General features: G+C 37.4%; 1 protein-coding gene across 1 annotated transcript in view; it reads right to left on the minus strand.

Moving 5' to 3' along the window:
* The window catches only part of TRPM7 (transient receptor potential cation channel subfamily M member 7), a 58,802-nt gene that overhangs the window by 32,043 nt on the left and 5,436 nt on the right, over positions 1-21,323 (minus strand). The window contains exons 2-5 of the mRNA XM_030498149.1: positions 4,432-4,511; positions 2,710-2,748; positions 2,055-2,253; positions 177-390 (exon numbers count right to left, since the gene is read on the minus strand). Of these exons, the coding sequence (XP_030354009.1) occupies positions 177-390; positions 2,055-2,253; positions 2,710-2,748; positions 4,432-4,511 (532 nt within the window). The remainder of the gene's footprint in view (positions 1-176; positions 391-2,054; positions 2,254-2,709; positions 2,749-4,431; positions 4,512-21,323) is intronic.

A 21,323-nucleotide genomic window follows, 5' to 3' on the forward strand; every position in this document is an offset into this window, starting at 1 on the left:
TACAAGACAATACAGCAGCCTACTGCCAACTACACGTATTCAAAACGTATTATTTTAATTTCACTTGACCAAATGCACACAAATTTACTTTAAGATGAAGCTATGCATCCATTAAAACTTCAGCTCTTATAAACTGTAGTCTAGTTAACTGTGCACATTCATTGGTACTTCTTTACCTGTGTTCACTCCTCCAGTTATAATCCAGGCTCCTGTTGTTACTGCAGCTTTAATGAGACCTTTGCCAAGCAACTGTTTGATGCGTGGGTGAAGTTCAAATTTCTGCATGCCCCCATGTACAGATATAACAAGCTTCGGCAACTCCATCTGCCATTCTTTAAGCATAAGTTGCAGAATAGCTTCAGGCTTAGTGTCATACGACAATCGCACATACTGCAGGCACAGAAAGAGAGTTAAAAGGTTCTTAAATCATCACAGGATCAGTGTGTAAAAAAAAGAACCAGGATGCATTTCAGGATATATTATCCTATTCCTGACAATGGAAATGTAATTTGTGTTCTCAAAACGCAGTAGATGCATTAAATGAACAAGTTTATATCCTGCAGAATTAAGGACAAGACAGTTAACAGCTCTGAAAGCAAGTTTTTGGAAAGGGAATGACTATAGAAAGATTACGTTATTCCATCCTACTGGCACAGTGACCTAGAAAACTAAGGTTTCATGAAAGCACGGGATGGTCTGTAAATTAGATGAAGTCCAGAAATATTTATAAAAGTTATGCCATCTACTGGGGAGAGGCTTGCATGTCCCCTGCAAAAAGTTTTACAGAAAGACAGTTGCTTGCTTTTTCTTCCCTATTCCTGGTGGGAAGGAAAACTACATTCTTTAATAGAAAACTTCAAAACTAGCAGCTTTTTAACTTGATGTATTTAACAGCAGAACATTAAGCAGATGGATGATCAGTTAAAAATACTGCTGCATCTTTAATACAAGCTTTCAGTAGAGGAGGGGACATGACACAGAAATTAAGCCCTACTTGAATCAAGTTCTAACTACAACCAGTCACTATTCCAATAAACTGGTCTGAGCAACCCCACTAGCACCCTGCAGAAGCGCAGAAATGAGTATAGGCAGCTTGCTATTTCTGTACTGCCAGAAAAGGATTTGCAGCAATTTTAAGCTATACTAACCATACAAAGAACTCATACATTGCTATTATGAACATGAAAGAACTCTGTGAAAAGCCCTTCTCTCCACAGAGATGATATGACCTAGAGCACTGGACTCTCCTTGGGGACTCTGCTGGCTGCATAAAGAACACAGCTCCCTCACTCAAGCACTCCGGTTTTGCCATAGGAGCCACGCTGTATCAGAACCCCTTGCAGCTTATAACTGTATAAGCATTAAATTATTTCTACAACTAGAAATCTTTTACAAAATGGTTGTGGAGAATGAGTCAGAATCTCCAGTTGTCTGTGAATTAAGAGTTGGTTTCCAAAGTTCTGATTTATTGGTATGCTTTTTTTTAACTAAGCCCCTCTCCCAAAAATCTTAGTTACTCTGATCAGTACCATTATGTTTTAATCATTTTGACCATGTCTACTAAAGAAGCATATTCCACATCTGTCCATAATTTTAAATTATCTTTCAGAGTTTGAAAATGATGACTAGAAGGTTAAGACAGCAGATGTCACCTAACACGTGCTACAAAATTTTAATAGTAGGAAGCAAGCAGCACAGATGAGTAAGCTGTATTTTTATGAAGCCTGCAACAGTGACACTGAATTCTTAATGTAATGTTTTGCTGAAGCGACTATAAATTCTTATCACCATTTGCAATTTGAGGGTAAGTCTGTACATGAATACAACTAATTCTCATAGATCTGAGCAACTTGTTATGAAAAAGAAATTTTTTAAAATGGAAATTGAAAATAATTCAGATCACAATAAAAAAATACTAGAATAGAAGAGGGTACTGGTTTGTCACAATATGGGTGACATTGTTTTCAGCCTTCAATTTCAAAACAGTTGAATGAAGCATACACCACCTCTATCAATATGTTTAGAGTAAGAAAAAAGAGAAACATCATACATGCCTTAGCCCTGTAAGAATGAGAGCCACCTTGAAAGTTGATGACACCGTAAGCATCAGTAGAGGTCTGTTCTGTATGTTTTTCCACTGACCATTCTTCTATTTCCTGATTATAGTTTTCACCCAGCTTCACATCGGAGTATTTCATAGCAAGACTTGCAGTAAAACAAGCATGTTGTCTGACCAAGCGACCACAACAGCACCTGCACCCAACCATATCATTTAGAATACTTCAGTAATTACTATTATTAGAAAAAAAAAAAGAGAATAACTTCTTTCATCTATAACAGATACATCAGATTTAGAAAGCAAAGATTCTAAATATCACATAAAACTCTTTTCCAGAGCAAGCCTTGTTGCCATATTTATAGCAAGAATTAATTACAATAATTATTATTCAAAGTATTGAAGCTCACTGAGATAGCAAGTTGGAGGCCAGATGAATCATTCTTTGAAGCCAAATAATTTATATAACATTTATAAAGCTGTGATCTATGTATTGCAGACAGCTCTTTATTCATTAGCTGTATTTGGTTTATATCTAACCTTTCACCGACTTGTCATTCGCACTATTGACCAAAACTTTTTAAAACCCTATTAAAGTGCTTGTTTAATGGACAAAAATATTCATAAATATTGTAATTACAAAGAACTCTTACCTGACAAGTTGCTGACAAATCTGACATCCTGGAAGGCATCTGTAAGAAATATTTAAAGATATGAGTAAACTGCAGGTTCTGTGTTAAGGGGGGGACACAACACACAACCACTCACACCACTTCATTCAATTACACAAAGATTATTGAACAAAAGCGATCTGCAGTAGATGGAAAACATGCTGCCCAAGTTCACCCATTTTTAACATGGTAACTTGTCTATTTTTATTGTACATAACTATAGTATACTTGGCAACTAAAAATGCATGAACATGCAAAAACTTCAATCCTGAGACTTCAGATGGGCTTTTAGGCTTTGACCCTTCAATATCAGAAGCCCAGGAATATTTCAGACTGAATTATCTGCAGTGCTCTCACTGAAACATTTTGCTAGATGCTGAGAAGTTATTTACAAACCAGCATTTTCTTGGCCTCATTCTAACTATACACTGTTGCATCTGTTCTACAAATTGATCTTTCTAATATACATCTAAGTTGAACTGCCTGTGTGGGAAGGTTATTTGATCATTTTTCAGTTTCATGTACAGAAAGAGATATATTTGAACAAACCTTATACAGTAGTGTCTTCACATAGTCTATATATAATTTCTACCCTCTTCCATCTTAAACATTTTCCATGTTTTCCTGCTATCAGTTTTCCTAACTTTTAAAATTAGCATAGCAGAGAAATTTATACCACCATTTTCTATAATTTTCACATGCAGCTGAAAACCAATTATGGTTAAGAGCTGGTATGTGAAAGCATACAAATACAGATATCCCACAGTAGACTTAAACTGTTTCCAGACTTTGAGCATTATCGGTTTTTAAATTTTGACCCCTATAGAAATTACACTGCGATTAATCATCTACATTTTTAATAGTGAACTATAGTTTTAACTCTAACAGTTATTAAATTGTAATTATCTATACTAAAAGGTACAGATCAACAAAACATACCGAATATTCCTGTCTACATCTGATTCATTTACATGCAATTCACGAACAATGGTAAGCGATTCTTAGAAACCGAAGGACAAAATCTGATAGGAACATTGTAAAGTCCATTGTATGCTAAAATGGGTTAAACTAAAAAGGTAAGTGTTGAAGATCGTTTTGTTCCTTGTGGAAATTCTAACAGCTTCCTAATTACTTTGTTTGCATTTGCAAATTTTCCATGTTCTACAATCACGGCTATAAATTCTAACAGTTTCTAATGTCACATGGTTTCAAAGAATGTGGTGAATTATTTACAATAACTAAAATTCAACAGCATTTACTTTGTTCTTTTTCTGCCTAAAACTAAACTTAATAAAATACTACTCTGCCCCAACACAACAAAAGATATTTGTAACTTTTTTTTGTGGAAAAGAGTGAAAAAGAAGTTTTCTAAAGTTCAGGAAAAAAAGGTTTCTCAGTTCTCAAATATATGAAGCTAAAAAAAAAAAAAGCTGATCTGAAATCCCTCATGACATTAGTAAACAGTTTGGGAAGACAAAAATGCTTTAAAACATAAATTTTGAATCTATTTATATCTATTTGGCTCTATTTTCAATTTCACTTTATTGAATCTGTGACACCAAATTCGATCATTGCAGGAACTCCTAAATTGTACCTGTAACACTTAGTAATGGTAACAGATAATTAGTCCAAAAACCTATTATACATTCTCTTTTCAATCATTTTAAAGAGCAGCAATGGGTTCTTGCATCGTTTCTCATTTACCTGTGGGGGTCTTTTGAACTTGGTATAATATAAACACACTCCCTCTTCGTGAAAGTATTTTCTATCCAGGATTTCTGGGACTGAAAAATACGAAGCGTAACAGTATTATAAAATAGAAATCACAGAATTCTACAATGAAATATACTTTTTAAGGAAACAAGAATGAGAGTATGAGAAGCGGTTTTGTTTTTATTTAAAGGTGAAGGTAAGTAGTGTCTAACATAAAGAAGTTAAATTGCCATTTAATGTTTTGCTGTCACTCAAAACCTAACAAAACCATATGACCCTATAAAAGTATCTCACTGCTTAAAAGTTGAGACATCATTATTTAACTTCTACACAAATCCCTTAAAATCCAGAATAGTATTTTTCAAAGTTAACATTTAAATGGTAAAAATCTGCAATATACAAATAAAGATGTAAAATCAGTTACAATTTTTAAAAAGTGACTGCACTACACGAGATCACAATAATTTCATCTATTTACCTCTTTAATAAGTAAAATTTTCATCTTGAAATTGCTGCTAAGGAAGTTTTCTAACAACACAATCTTTTCTAGTAACAATAAATAGGTCATAACCTTTGCTCTTCATCAGGAAATCTTTCATTTCAATAAACAAATTTAATTAGCATCTCTACACTGTGTTTTAAGCTTAAACTTGAAAGACGTTCCAAAACATGAAATTAAGGATGTTTACTTCTTCAAATGCTTACTTATGCTAATAGCTGGACATAATTTCATTTCAGTTGCTTTGAATAACCATTAACATTATCTCGCACGATAATCTCAGGATTACATGCTAAACAATATCATAATGCACAATGTCTATGTCACGTTTCAGCAATACACTGGTAAACCAACTCGGATATGATTTTTAGAAATTAAAAATACAAAAAAATCTTGGGATGCCAATTTGCATCTTGTGCAATGTTGCTTTAAATCCTTATTAAGGTTACAGTAAAATGTGTTTGTTGCTAACAGCACACCCTGTTCTATATTTACATTTTACCTTCAGAAAAATCTGAGAAATTTCATACCTGTTCTATTTTACAACAAGGGGGGAGAAAGCTACCTAAACAGAGGTCCATGGAAGCTCTGAAAGAAATCAAGATCATTTTTCTTTCAGATCTGCTCTAACAAAAGATTCAGTAACAACAGATGGTTTTTCACTCACTGCAATTTCAAAATCAGTTTAAGATAATACAGAAAAATTTTTACAAGTAAGAATGTACCATCTAGTTTTAATACAGGTCCCTGGAAAACTACTCCTTAACTGCCCACCCTCTTTCAAAACCTTTCACAGACTCAGATCTTTCCTACATTATTCATCATGATCTCCAATATTTTTAGTGAACTTTGACAATGAATCTGTCAAGACATCAACAAACTGCTGCTTCAGTTTGTGTCTTCACATTAAGATGGTCACCAGTCTGTTCCAAAGAGGATGGAAAGTTGCAGAGTACAGGCACTTCCTAAGAGAGAAAGAAGGGTAGGAGAAAGGTAGGTACGCAACCCACAGGGAAGAATCATGGCAGGGAAAAGGAGCTGTAAACAACAGAATGAGCACTCACAACATATATTTTAAATTTAAATTAGTATTTTAAACACCTGAAATAGCCAAAGCTAGCCACTGCTGTCCTACCTCTTTCCCCTATACATAGGGCAGAATACCATTGCAAAGGAGAAAGTAAGGAGGATTCTATTACATTCATTCTCTCTTTTTTGGGTTGTGGGGTTTTTTGGGGGGAGGTTGTTTTGGGGGGTTTTTTGTTTGTTTGTTTTTTTCCTTTGGAGCAGAAGATTGAAATGAGTGACTCTTAACAGACTTGTGAAAGAGATCTCTTCCTCTGCTGTCACCAAAATTCATCTCTAATCTTGCAGAAGCTTTCTCCTCAGTCCTCAGGTAAGAATAAAGCAGCAAATCACTTTCCCCAGTGGAGCTAGGTGTTGCTTAGGACACCTGTGCCTTACGTGAGCAGGGCTCAAAAAAGTTCTACGTCCTCTCTACGTTTATTAGAAGATTAGCAGTGTTATAAAAATAAACTTGATATATGTATATGCATACATTTATATATGTATATCATACTACATGTAAAAATATACATGTAGTCAGTAGTCCAAATTTTTAAATTCTTCCTCTCTTAGTATTTTAACCCTACTAAGCTTTAACCTTCGTGACACAAATCCCAGTTGTGGAAGCTGCTTTCTGCTTACCTGAGTGTCCTCACTGTTTATCTGGGTATGTATTTTTGTACTTCATTTTTTAAGACTGAGGTCTGGTATAGATCATTACTTTAACATTGCAGTAGTTTAAACTTACATATGAACTCTGCAGATCCTCCAGAATATAAAAAGATGAAGAAGAATAATTTAATATTTAAATGTTTTAGCCAGCTCCCTAAAACCACACCCTGAAGCAAGCTATCACAGGCATAACCTCCTAGATATTGAAATCTGAAGCATATAAACCACAAGTAATTGCGCCAATTGCTCCATGCAATGTTGTTTTATGGTTATCAAAGCTGAGGACAAGGAACACTAGCTCACGATGTGCACAACCACTTTTCATAATTAACAGATCTGAAAATTAAAACAAAAAACGCCAAACATTGATTAATTTTTATCTTAAAGAACGTGCAGTTTTAACCACTCAAAGATTTCTCTCTATTCTTCAGCAGTCAAAGTATTTTCAGTAAAGCATGGGTACAGCTATGCTATTTATGTGGAAGAGGTTCTATGTTATTAAAACATACTTGGATCTTTTCATTTGGTAAAATTAGACTCTGTCCAGAAGCACTCCTGTAGGCTGATTAATCTTTTTTGCAAGAGATTTTATACAGAACTTGCAAATTAGTCTTGTTTTCAGTTGAGGAGAGGGGAAAAGAAAGAAGAAAAAAGCAAACCAAGAAGAGATCAGAGTAAGCGAGAGACATTTCCGACATTTCCCAAAACCAGGTTAAAGTCACATTTCAAAGGAAGAACTGACACACAGTATTGCCTTCCCCGTAAATAAGAACTATTATTACATAATGTTCCTGTGATGACCAGAAAAAGGAAGATGACGTGAGAACACTGTGAAAAAACTTAGTTACAGCAATTGCCTCTAAGAAACACTTCCTTATTAGCTAAACATTAACTTCAAATAGGAGATGAAGCCAGCAGTCAAAAATCAATATGCAGTTTATCAGACTGTGTTTGAAAATTTTCCTACTCTCATTAAAGCTTTTTAATCGTAGCATACACAGCTACACCTCTTGAACTCTGCTTCCAGTAATCGGGCAAGTTCTACTGATTGGAGCGATCTGGTTTGCTAGTGTATTTTAGGAGTTGTACCTTACATGATGGTTACAGGCAACAACGGTCAGGAGCTCTCAATACAGTGAGCTCTGTAGTACTGCTAGTCAAGAAAAAGAGAAGGGGAGGGGTGGGGGAAGGAGGAAGAAAATATGAACCCTCCCCCCAAAACATATGGTCAGATTTTAGCGAAAAGCACAAGTAGTATCAACCATTTCCTTTATTTGTTCTCAAACTTGCATCTTAAGGAAAAAAGAAACCCTTAGCTTTTCAGATTCTCTCCTGTGCATTTCAAATCTCACAAGCTAAATATAAATTAAGACTTACAAGCAAAACGTTAATACAATTAATATTACTCTGAACTACCTTCACTATCTTTTTCCTACAGGGGAGTTGTCTACGAAAACGTCACCACATTAAAGACCTCTTAGCAGTCAGTGTTGGCAGGATTTCATCTGCACACCAAAAAAACCTGGTAACTTTTAATTTTTTAGAAGTTGTGCTACAGTAGCTACTAACTCCTAGTCCCAAGTTCTATTAGTCCCGAATCAGTCAACATGGCTTTTGCTCAGTCTTTAAGCTAGAGGGTTATGCAAGATACCTCATCCTGCTTGTACTGATTCCTGAACAGACAAAACTGTGTTTTTCAGTACTTCTGAAAGAGCTTCAAGAAACAAAAAGCACATAGATCTGATTCACTAAAGCTAGAAGACATATACACACCCTGGGATCATGATTAAAGGAAATACTTTGAACTATTTCCAATAAATAAGTCCTTTCATAACAGTTTCATAAGTGCTGAAATAATTATAATTGCTATTTGAAACAAAACTTACACAAGTATTTGCTGAACTACAAACTCAAGACAATGTGCCCAACCACAGCATTTCCGACCTCTACGTATGTAAATGCCAAAATAATCCCACATCCTTTTAAGTGTACCTGCTCAAGATGCAAGGAATTCCTTATGTTATCTTTACTGACATTCATGATGGGATATTTTTAGCAAGTCTCCTTGTAGAATGAAACTTTTAACATGAATAACTATAATTTAAGGATTTGTAGATAGCAGGTTACAAGTGAAAAGAAGCAAAGTACAGTATGAAATCAGGTCTCAGAAAAAAACCCCAACCAACCATCTACCACTCTCCCCCCTTCAACTCACACGAATGCATTTATAAGAGCTTCTCATTCAACATATTAAAATAAGATGACTAAGTTCTAGCAACTGGCATAGCAAAGCCTTATCAAAGTATTGTGAAATTCCCCCAGTTTCTCCAGCAAGTTTGGTCTGAATTATTTTCTGTATAGAAAGGAAGCCTTCCTTAACTGGCAGGATCTCAAATAACTTGCATGACCTTCAATGAGCACAAATATGGTGTTGACAATCATGAATTTGTTCATGTACAAAAGGATCCCAGTTTATTCTTTCTACTCATTTGTGATACTGTATACTGTTGAGGCTATTAAGTTACAGAATATTTGTTACAAAACGAAAATTTAACTCATCCCAAATATATCATTCTCAAACCTGCAGCACTGTGTACAAACCACGCTGTTCTGCTGACAACTTTTCTATAAAGCTGACCTGCTGAATCAGGAAACTGACCTGGATTTAAAAAGAATAATATTCCAAACCGTGACTTTTGTGGAAGGCTGATAGCAGAGATTTCAATTACTGATTGCATAGACCTCAGTTTCAAATTTAGAAGTCATATCACTTTCTATGGCATCTTACATTTCATCTTTCAAATCTTTGCTTACACCATATGGCAGTTCAACACATGCAAGAGGAAAAAAATCTTCCAATTTTATTTGTCCTTTATTTAAAAATAGACTCTATACTCTTTCCCCACCACCTCCGATTTTCCAGAAAGCTTAAGTTTCCAGGGCAAAAGAAAATACATGGAAAGTTGCAGCAAGTCTGAAAACAAGAAGATACAGTGAAAAGTGTCTGCAGCAGGAATAGCCAGGCTAGCTTTGCTGTAGAGCAGCCCTATCTGTCTAGGTCACTTACAGCCAACAAGATAATTTTCAAAACACTTCCAAGAGACATTCTGTACTAAGAACGTCCTTTAGCTTGTCTAGTCAAGGAAATATCCACTGACAAGTTACTGCTTCTTATATAACGATGCATACTGCACACACTCTTTTCAGGATTTACAAGAGGATCTCTTTATGTGAGAAGCCCACTTCATTAGCCAAATGTGCTATACTGTGGGGCTGAACTGTGATCCCTGCCCAGCCAGCAAACCCCCAAATGAGCACCGGGTGCCCTCAGCTAGAGCTGAAAGGCAGAAACTCCAGATAAACCATTATCTTATCGCTTTTATACTCAATGCATGAAATAAAACCAAATAAAGCCCAAGAGCCAGGATCAATGTGATACCAAATTAAGTTAATACATATCAAGCAGTTGAGGATTCATAAAACTTCTTGGGGGAAGAGGTGCCATAAATAAAATACATGCTAGCTCTCACTGCAAAGATTTTCAGCAGAGGCTTTGAACCACTAAGGCAGTAAGAACCATGCTCTAGGCAAAGTACCTGGACTTGTTCGTATTACAAATTAACTGAATGATACTGATAATGTGCATCCCAGGATGAGGTAAGTAACTAATCCACTGTGTATGGGGTGAAGAGTTATGTAGACAGTTATGCCTGCATTTCCCAAAGAAAATAACTAAAATTTTGTATTAAAAATGCTAGCAAAGCACAACTCAGTTCCCCAAGGAAACATTTATCAGAACTTCAGCTAACTTAAAGTAAATAAGCAGATGGGAGGGAAAAAAAAAAAAAAAGGTAGGCAGTTCGATGCCATATATTTGCTAATATTTGTTTTAAACTCTTGGCTCCAGCAAAACTCGGACATTCAATTTACTTGCTTTCCTTGCAATTTAAAATTACATACCTCTATAATTACTGTTTGGGGTTGTTGGGGTTTTTTTTGTTTTGTTTTAAAGGAAGAGGAGGGGGAAGAAAACAAAGCATTTGGCCAGCTAGTATTAGGAACTATATTTAAAAGACTCTCTGCTGAAGAGTAACAATGCTGTCTGTCCAGAGAATACACAACACACAAAAAGCTTTCAAACTTTGCTCTTGAATCAGTAACTAGAACACCAGTCAATCTTACAATGTTGTTTTAAAGTAACTTCTATGGAAAGTATGGATATGTGCAATACTAGAAAGACAAAAAGGCCCAACTTATCACAATGCTAAATGATATTTATACAGAGTGCTTTCATGTACCCCTGTGAAGTATGTCACTCTAAATGAAAAGGATTATGCATTCACCTTAAATTGGTGTTTAATTCACTACAAATGAAAATTTTTGCAAGGATATTTTACCTGCTGTGCACATCAGGATTACTTCATTATTATTCTGAAACAACTACCAGCCTCATCTACAAGAAAAAGTTATTTCATTTACTTCTTCCCGAACCCCTTGAGGCACTTCTTGTAACAGAACCTGACTGGCAGAGGCAGACAGACCCATCATGCAACGAAAGGTGTCTCTGCTATGTTGAAGATCCTGTTCTGAGCAGAACGGTTCACCTGGCTTCACTTGACTCATAAGAAACCAAACAGCTCTAGTTTTCTGGGTTGAAAGACTTCTCTCATGAAACTACTGCTACATTCTTGAAAATATATTGCTCAAGAAGAAGCAGGCAAGGAAAAAGGGCAGTCAGAGAAAGCCTTCTGTCCATTCTCCTGTACACAGGAGCAGACCTCAAAGGAGCCAGCAAGCAAAGATACGACTCTTCATATCAATGGCTCCCTTAGTGCTGAAAACAAACCTTCAACAATCCTATTCTTTATTAAACAGTTCAGGAGATTTGCTCCAAACAGTTTGCACAGCAATCCAGGTCTCTAACAGAGTAGCTATTGTTTCATCAAGTTCTTCTCTGACGTAATGCAGGCACCACAGAACTTACCACATCCACGTGCAGTTCTGGATGCAAAGAGCACTTGGGATTTGTCAAAAGGGATTTTTATAGCTCTCCCCAACTTGACTAAAATGACTTCAATGTGCTGTTTGGAGAATACGCTGCTTCTGTGAGAATTTTTTCACCACACAATCACACAGCACAAAATTAAGTTATTTGGGGATTGCGTGTGTGGATTCATTTAATTGGGAAAAACAAATTCATATACAGAATTTAACATTCTGAAGTCACTATTTTTAATCCTGATGCACCAGAATAAAACCCACAGACCTAATATTGTTTGGACATTTTTATTACATGCAAACTCAATCCACTTTACCCACATTATTGGGAAAGTTATCTTTTAACTGAAATGCAGGTCTTTCAGTGGGAAATTCAGAGCAAATCCAGCATATTTTTAAATAAATGTTTAAAAATTGCTGGTTTAACACCCATGTGAAGGTGCACGCTGTTCTGCAGCTAGACCAGTCATAAAATTACTCTTTCTTTTTTGAAAGTATTAAGTCTTTAAATGCATATACTATCCATACAAGCAATAAAAAAAAGTATCAAAATATATCTAGAAAATATCTCACAACTGATTCTACAGTTCAAGATATATCAAGTCACAATGGAACAAGCCATCAGTCGATCTCAGAAGATCCACGCACGCTGGTGTCATTCCAAAATGGCTTTCTCTCATCTGAGGTAACAAACACCCTTAGAGTTAAATGTCCAATTGTAACAGATTCAGTAATTAAACAAACTTGCCAGAACCAGAGACTCTATAACAGTGTATCAGCACAGCAGATGGCATGCTGTTCCTGACCATGCCTTCAGGAAAGGAAGGGGGAGAGGGAGAAATATGTATTTTAATTTTTATTTCCCAACTTTCATCAACAGAATTTGAAATTTTGGTAGGAAAAACAGCAAAAGGTAAATTCATTTCACTGTTGTAAACTGAAGTAAATTGATTTCAAAGTAGTTTATATTTGCAATTCTCTTGACTAATGAAATACCAAGCTAAAAAAATTTTTGCCCTTCTAAGGAATCTATAAATGATTTTCTATGAGCTCCCAGACCATTCACACTTTGATGCAGTCAAGTATTTCAAAATGTATACCAATCTAGAAGCGACAAACCACTGAGTTTTCAAAGGAGATAAAAATAATTCTTTACCCCTTATAACCCTGGATGAAAGAAAAAAGATAGAAAGGGAGCATGTGATGATAACTGTAAGGAAAATATAGCTACGGCTTTTCAGCCAGCATTTTTAACTCTAATGCCCACTTTGTTCAAAAGAGAGATTCCAAAAAAACACATGGCAAAAGTACATTGGAATGTTTTCAAACCGGTCATACAGTGCCTGCTGCTTTCTGACAGGGTCCCTCGTTCAAAACCCATATTTAACTATGCCAAGTCACCCATATAGACCAATCCCAAATCTCTTACATTTTTAAACACAGCCTACTTTTCCTTCCTTATCTACAGTGATACGATTGCGCAGTCTGCATCCTCCTCACCTCCCTCAGCACCAATGATTTAGCTGCAGCCTGCAATCGTTCTAACCTTACTGTTGGTGCAGATTGCAAGCCTACACACTCACTTAAATAAGACCAGGAGGAAGGTAGAGTCAGCATACCTACTCACCAATACGCAACAGAAACGATGCCAAGTCTTTTTAAGTAGGTCAAATAATTTCTGTGGCTATCAAGGATGGCCACCCTTCCTGGTCCCTTCTGCAGGGACCAATGGGACACACTGTGCATGGCTGCTAAAACCTCTGCACTTCCTGGCTCACCAGATTTACTCTACATGAAAGAATTAGTTCAGTTCATAGCCCACATTTCTGACAAGTGCTGGGCTTACCTTACACGTGCCACACAAGGTGTACGAACAGACAATCCTATAAACTCTGAGTTTATTTTTGGAAGGAATGAGGCTTGAGGCACACTTTCAGAGGTAAAACAGTTCACATACCCTGGATTTGTTGGCTGTCCTCCCCAAGCAACTTCCAGTCCCCTCCCCATCATATAGGGAATATAGGTAGTGGTGGCCACCTCTGGAAATAAAGCAGTAGGAAAGGGCTCCTGCAACCAGCCAGATAATTAATCCTTCCCTTGATTTGATTCTGATTTGTTCCCAGATGAAGAAAAGCTCAGCTCTGGCAGCTACTATTCAGAGACAGCATATAGGCTACAAGTTGACTTCACCTAGTGCAAAGAATATGTTTCACCTTTATTTGAGCTGCAGATTTGAAGGTCCTCCCTATCTAGTTCATGAAGTGCATGAACATCTGATTAATGCATTATGTGCTGAAGCACATTACAACTACAAGAGCAAGTTGGAAGAACAGATGTTGTTCATCTTGCTCTACCACTTTCTTAGCCTGTTCCATTTACAGATCTGACTTACTTTTAACGTTGGGCAAAGAAAGGTACTTCTCTATCATCATAGCAAAAATTCTGGTGCCTGCTGACTTAAGTAGGCTATTATTAACTCACTACAGCAATGGAAACTTGTTATCACTGGTGGATTCTTGACATACCTAGCCTCAGACAACCCTTTGAATATCTTAAAAAACCCACACCCACAACCAGAAGCCCTATGCCCATATTTAAATTATTACGGATCAATTTTATTTCTCTGAATAGCATGGGTGAGAGAGAAGAGCAAGAAAACGTACTAGTGGGCATGTGAAAGAGGTGACAGGACCAGACCACTGCTAAGGATGATGAAATTTCACATAACATCTTCAGACACAATATGAGGGAAACCCAATTCATTTTTCTAATCAAAACTACTCACATTAGGAAACACACAATCAAAGAACCACCTGAAACAGATTTGGAATTCTGTTCACTTTAACAGTGATCACCAGAAAAAAACCCCATTTTTTATGTTAAGCAAGTCATCTCAGAGCAGAAAATCAATATTAGGCTGGTTCAAATCCAGTATTAAAATATCAGCACCGGACCTGAGGTCTGAGGGAGACAGAAGTTAGTCATACAATGCCTGAACTGCCTTCGCTTCCTTGGTAAGGGGATCAGGGGATGTGACGGGGTACGTTCTCTGAACTCCTGTTCTCTCTGTTCTCCCTGCCTGTACACACATGCACACCAATGTACCAGTATTTGCTAGCCGCAGTGGGGGAAGCAAATATTTTGGTCAACTCAGTGACCAGAGTTCTTGGGAAATTAGAATAGTATGGAGAAAGCAGGATGAGGTGGGAGAAAACCAAGCCAAACCAAGAATTTGCTGTAGCAATTTTTCTATTGCTACCAAGAATTTTGCTATAGCAAAATTTCCTACTGTAGAATTACAAAGACACATGCATTTTTAAATTCAGCTCACTAACAAAGAGGTACTGGATCCAGTTACACTTTCACTGCCTGTCACGACAGAGAACTAGCTCTCCTAACAGAGCTGGCTAGACCACTGCTGCTCAGGGGTGCACACTGACTACAGCCCTCATGTAGGAGCATAAGTAGCCTGACAGCATTCTGGAGACATCCGTGTACCTAAACTCTTATCAGGAGATAAAGTTCCTTGCTAAAACTATTGAAGTAGTTTCTGTTTACTCTAGAAAAGTACAAAGAAGAAACTGAACTGGGCTTATTTAGGCACGTGTGAAATAAGCCAATTACTGTCTGAAATAATATACAATGCTTATTTAGGCACTTTTAAAAAAATTTCCACCCTCTATTTTTGAGGAAAATAAACAATTGTTTGAGCTATCCTATTTTACTGATTTCTCGTGGGGCTAGTCATGTAAAAATTGAGGTCTCCATCACAACCTCATACCAACTGCTGAAATATTCTTTCACATTGATTTTCCCATTAGCATTCAATCATTTTATTATTAGCAAGTTTTGGAAGTCTCAGCTACACTCTTGCACCCCTCTTCATGCATATTTCTTTTCAATATTATAGCCAGAGCTGGAAACCATACACAATGCAGAGTACTGAGAGAGAGCTTGACATCACTCATTTTATCTCACAGTCGATATTCAGGCTGCTAAAATGTACCATTTTACTGCACTATTTACCAAAAGCACTACAAAGCTTCCTATCATACACGGCCTTCACATGCACATAGCATTGCTAATTAAGACACAAGCACAGATATCCTAAACTAACTATCCTAACTACTGATTTAAACCAAGGTCTGGCTTGCTCTAATGCAGAAGGAAATAGAAGAATGTCTCTTGGTTTCTCTTATTCTAGTTTTACAGGGTCACATCAGCAAGCTTGAGTCCCCAGGCTGAGTATTTGGATCTCAAATCAAAAGTAAAAAACTCTTATCAAACACTCATGTGGACCTGAAATACTCCGCTACATCGACTTGGACAATACCAACTAAAAAGCAGAATAATCTGTGAGACAAAAACTCCCTTTTTGCGTTAGCAGCAAAATATTAAAATATATAAAAATATATTTATGCTTAATATATATTTATATACTTATATATTTGTTTATATATTTCTATAACTGATTTATGTATTTATTTGTATTTATATATTTAATTTTTATTATATTTTTATATATATTTGGTAAAAGAAAGATCAACTTGAGAGAAAAAAATAAACAAAATCTACACTTTTTTTTTTTTATATTTGAAACAGTAAAAACAGAGATACATTCCAAATGCCTATTCACAAGTGATAGTATAATGAAGCAATGCAGGTAGCTCCCTAGGATGTCTCAATCTTATCTCTTAATTTGTGTTTATTGCACAGTAATATAGGTATCCTCTACTTAAGCAGATCAATTAAGAGTTTTTCAGCTCTCTTACCAAATGTTGATGTAGAATTCCAGGTTACCCACAGAACTGAACTACCTGCAACCTGTCCATGTTAAACACCACAAGCTTTATAATAACTCAGAAATTATTTCTAAAAAATCATATACTTAAAGTAACCCCTTTTTTTTTTTTTTTTTGGTGGCATGGGGAAGTAACTAATTAAATGATATTGAGAGATCACAACACTTGATAAATGTTTTCTGTTTATTATCATTTCCTCCAGCGTACTCACTTCTAGTAAAACCCACCAATGCCAAGAGGTACAAGGCACAAAGGCCTGCCTTAGTTGTGCTGCGGCAAAGGAGTGAAGAGAGGCTATCATTTTAGAGAAATTAAAGACAACAGTACGGAGGTGGAGGTCCTGGCAACAGCAAAACCATGTTACATGGGGGAAATTATTTGCTGTAACAGATGCAATTCTTCAGATTTTACAGTGAGGGTGAAGGAGAGAAGACAAGCTGAGCAAGTTAACACTATGCCCTTGCACCCATTCTCCTGCTACTTCCCTTCCACCAGGAGTTGTGCACCAGCTCTTTGGGGAGGTGACTGAGCTCCCTAAACCAGCACATTATTTCCAGGAAAAAAAAAAGAGCAGGTAGCTTTGATGTCAGAATGAACCAATTCAGATGAAAGCTGGGCAGAAAACTAAGGCAAAGGGAAGGATCATGTGGCCATGATCAGGGTGGGAACAAGGGAAGTAGGACATCCCCTTTGGTTGCTATAAGATACTGGGTTAGCAAAGCAGCTGAGCTGATCTAAGCATACTGTCAAGATACATCAAAATAATCCCCCAAAGCACACTTACTCCAGGCATCCAGGAAAACTGGATGCAGATCTGTCACACAAAAAGGCATTCTTTTTAAGCACCTGTATCCTGATGCTTAGGAAGGAAAGGAAGCTAAGATGGTATTTATTTATTTCTTGGAGAGCTGCCAATGATGCAAGAACATGTTACCTAAGGTCACGTTTTAGGTGGGCAGATACCCTGAGTTTGAGAATAGCATCCATTCTCACCTGGCACTGAAGATGTTTTTTCCTAATTCACGGTATAATTAAACCTCACATAATTCCTAATAAATTAATTACAAAAGACTTTTTTGTCCTACATGCAAGGTCTTTATATTTGTCAGAAAACCCCTGAAACATCTAGTAATGACACCCAAGGGACAGTCAAAAGACTAACCTTACCTTAGCAATGCTAATTTTTCTATATTCTCTCTGCAGAGAAAAGAGAAGAGCTTCTCTGAATACTCCTCAGTCTCCACTGCGCAAGCCTAGGGACTGACGGCCTAATTAGCTTTTGCAAGTAATCTTCCCTTTGCAAAGTCTACCTGTATTCTGCACATCATCTACATGCAAGAGACCAGAAAACATTTTTCTACAACCTGAAACCAGGATTTTTCTGGACACAGAAAAGCTTCAGTCTTGCACATTTTCTACACCAGGAAGAAAACACAGCCCAAAGTTTACTGTATCGTGTTGTCCAACAACGTACTATGACTATTGTAGTAAGAAGTATTTCTCTGGTGGGCTACAGAACACCAAGTACAACCAGATGATGCATTCAAACAATGACACTTCTGTTAGTAGCCTTCATCACTGCAGAACGTTCACCTGTAACACTAGCTGGCAGCCCAAACCAGGACAAGGATGATGAGCGTTTTCTGCCCTTTTTCCCTACAGAAGCAACATAAGACCACATTGTTTCACTAATGCATTTGAAACAATTACAGAGAATTTGACAGTGACAAGTCCCCGAGTTCTACAACACAGAGGTAGGGCTTACACAGGAAACTGCATGCATATAAACCGGGGTTTTTTTCCCCAACAGCTGAAAACTTTAAAAGGATTTTTCTGCGTAAGATTTATATAAAAGAAACCCAAGAATAAGACAGACCAATTGCTTAATGAGGCAAAGGCATAAATCCTCATCAAGAGCATTTCTAAGCTGGCACAATTTAAAAGGACAAAGGTTAGTTAAGGGGATATTTCTGCTTTTCAATGCCTCTGGGTGAAAAGCCAGTTAATGCCAGTTTGAGAGGTTAATGTCCATCCCAACCTCCAGGTCTTTGCTTAGTGCCCCTCACACAGGCCAAGGTAAGTGCTCGCAGGGCTGCCCCACAGGCCAGTCGGCAGCATAACCCATGAACGTTTTGAGCAGCACCATTAAGGAGTCAGCAAACTCTAGCTTGTGAAATCAGGCGGAGTGAACCTCTTTCAACCAGTTCTGCATCCAGAGGCATTGCAACACCAGGCAATGCTAAGTTCCTAAAAGGTTCTCTAGGGTATTTGTCAGCTATGGTATCAGTGATTCATTACTCTTTCCCTAGGGTGAGATTACTACCATCAGTGGGAATTCCTTCAAGATCACTCCCGAACTTCTTGGCCAGAGGGTCACCCTCAGACATGCACTCTTCTAATGCCTTCAGTTGAAGTTGTATTAAATTTGCTGTTTAACAAAATTCTGCAAACTACAGCTTAGACTATACTGCAGCCAAGGAACACAGGAGAAACTGGTAAGACTTTGACATTTAAAACATTACTAACTACACCTACTCTTGTAGATCAACTGATTTTTTTGTAATTGAAGAGAAAGTTGATTAACAGTTCTGTAATTACAAAACTGGTATTTTTAGGCTCCAATCATGTGTCACTTAAGCACATGCATAATTTAACCTATTCAGGTGACTGAAGTTATGCCTGACTAAATGCTTGCATGACCACAGCAGCCACGGGGACAGGCTCTGAAAGGAATACAAGCCTTTGCAGACAGACTGTACCCACAAACTATTATACAGCATTAAGCTTACTACACAAAGCCAATATACATGCAATTTTAACCATGTTGTACATCAGCGTGACCACCTTTGAACCTGGCCGCGTGGCTGCTGTTCTGAGCTCTATCAGGTACGTTAGTAGAGCGTGTCTTTGCTCTCTCCTATCCCAAAGGAACAGGTTCAGCTTCCTGATAAAGTTAAACAGGAAAGGGAATAACACTAAAAAGCAAACAAGCAGCATGTTAACAACGTGAAGGAAAAAAAAATTTAGCACTGTTTTGTTACGCGAGACAAGTTATCAGCAGTGGATCATGCGCCAACAGCCATAACTTGATGGGAGGAGTCAAACTTGTCTTGGTGCAGCTCAGTTCACAAAGACAGAACACAGCACAGAATATCTGGTGAAAAAGTTATTTTACATCTGGTACCACACATTCAGAAAAGAAGGTCAAGAAAAACATCCTATGTAAACAAGAATTCAGTTACAAAAGCATTCAAGCATAGCTACTACGGGTCTGCAATGCAATTCGGTTTATACTTGGAGAGGCTACAGAACCCAACCTGTGATGGCTCAGCTCCATCCATACCTGCACTAAAGGCTGTAAGACTTAGAAAACACTCATGTAGAGTGGGAGATAAACAGAGTAATCAAACACTACTAATATAATGGCACAAGTCAACTCTCAAGCACAACTCAGAGCAAGCTTCTAAACCAGCTTCACAGGTCATCTCAAGTTTGAGGTGCCACAATCCCAGTTTCCTAAGCCTCTGCACATGATCCCACCCTATCTCATACCAGCACCGGTATTTATGGAGTCACATGGAGAGCTGATGCAGGGAAATGACCAACAAAATAATTAATCCTCAAAAAAGGAGGGGGGGGGGGGGGGGGGGGGAAGGTGATTAGATGTTTGTTCAATCCAGATCCCCAAAACCGTGACTGAGGGCAGAGAGAGGCACAAAGACGGGTAGAAGAGTGACAGCCAGGGTTTAGCAGAGTTCAGACTGAATTACAACCACACCTTTAAGAGTTTTGGCAGATTTGGGAGCAGCTAGTAAAGATATTATGGACTTGGAACATCAACCCTGACCCATATCTTAGATTATGACCCTGCAACACACACAATCACACCTCAAGTACTCCAGGTCAGTCTTTGGAATTACATTAGCAATGAAGGAAGCAATTAACTCTATCCCAGCCGAAACCAGGCCAAGTGGGAGGACCTGGACTGCTAAGTAATACTAGTTCTAAAAGTGCTCTGAGTCTAGAAATTTTTAAGCAATGGGTGCTTGTGAAATAGAATATTCCCAACAGAGCAACTACAAATTCATTTACAGAAGGCATAAATGTAAATTCATTTATTTATTAAATTTAAAATTTACATTTTAGAAGTCAGGTTTGTCAAGTCCACATTTACAAAAACTGATTATCACTTTGCAGCATGGGGAGGAGAAAAACTTTCGCAGGTATTACAGTAAGAACCATCAGCCAGTGACACCCTGTGAAATTCCACCCAGCACAAGTAGGGGGACAACAAAGTGAAAACATTTTCTGTTCGCCTCCTAGCAAAGGTGACAAGAATCAAGTAGATAAGATGAAGAAAATAAGTACCTCTTTGGGTAGAGCTAAGTGGGAAAAATGCACGGAACAAAGGCTGGTATTCAGTTGCAATAACCATTGTGTTAAAACTGACTGAGCTGTAGCAGACACTTTCCCAGGCTTTGAAGATTACAGTTATATTATGGTGAAAGACTGAACACCTGATTGAATGAATTTAGAGCTGTAACTGAGAAAATGCTCTCAAGCAGAAATGCGTTAGTGTCCAACAGCAAAAATACACTGCAATAATTGCCTAAAAGGTTGTCAGTGAAAAATAAAACCAAAAAGTAAAAAATAAAAATTAATTTAAATCAGCAAACCAGAACCTTACAGAAATACAACAATTCTCAGAGCCTGCAGCTTCTTTTTTTAAAAATCTCATTCGGTTAGTAGCAAACAATTAAAGAATCCAATAGCACTGGGAGTCATTCACACCGGGCTTTGGGATCCATGACTGGGAAGCAAAAAGCCTGACCAAGCTGCCACAGACC

Source organism: Strigops habroptila, chromosome 9 (assembly GCF_004027225.2).
Source record: "Strigops habroptila isolate Jane chromosome 9, bStrHab1.2.pri, whole genome shotgun sequence".
Taxonomy (NCBI): domain Eukaryota; kingdom Metazoa; phylum Chordata; class Aves; order Psittaciformes; family Psittacidae; genus Strigops; species Strigops habroptila.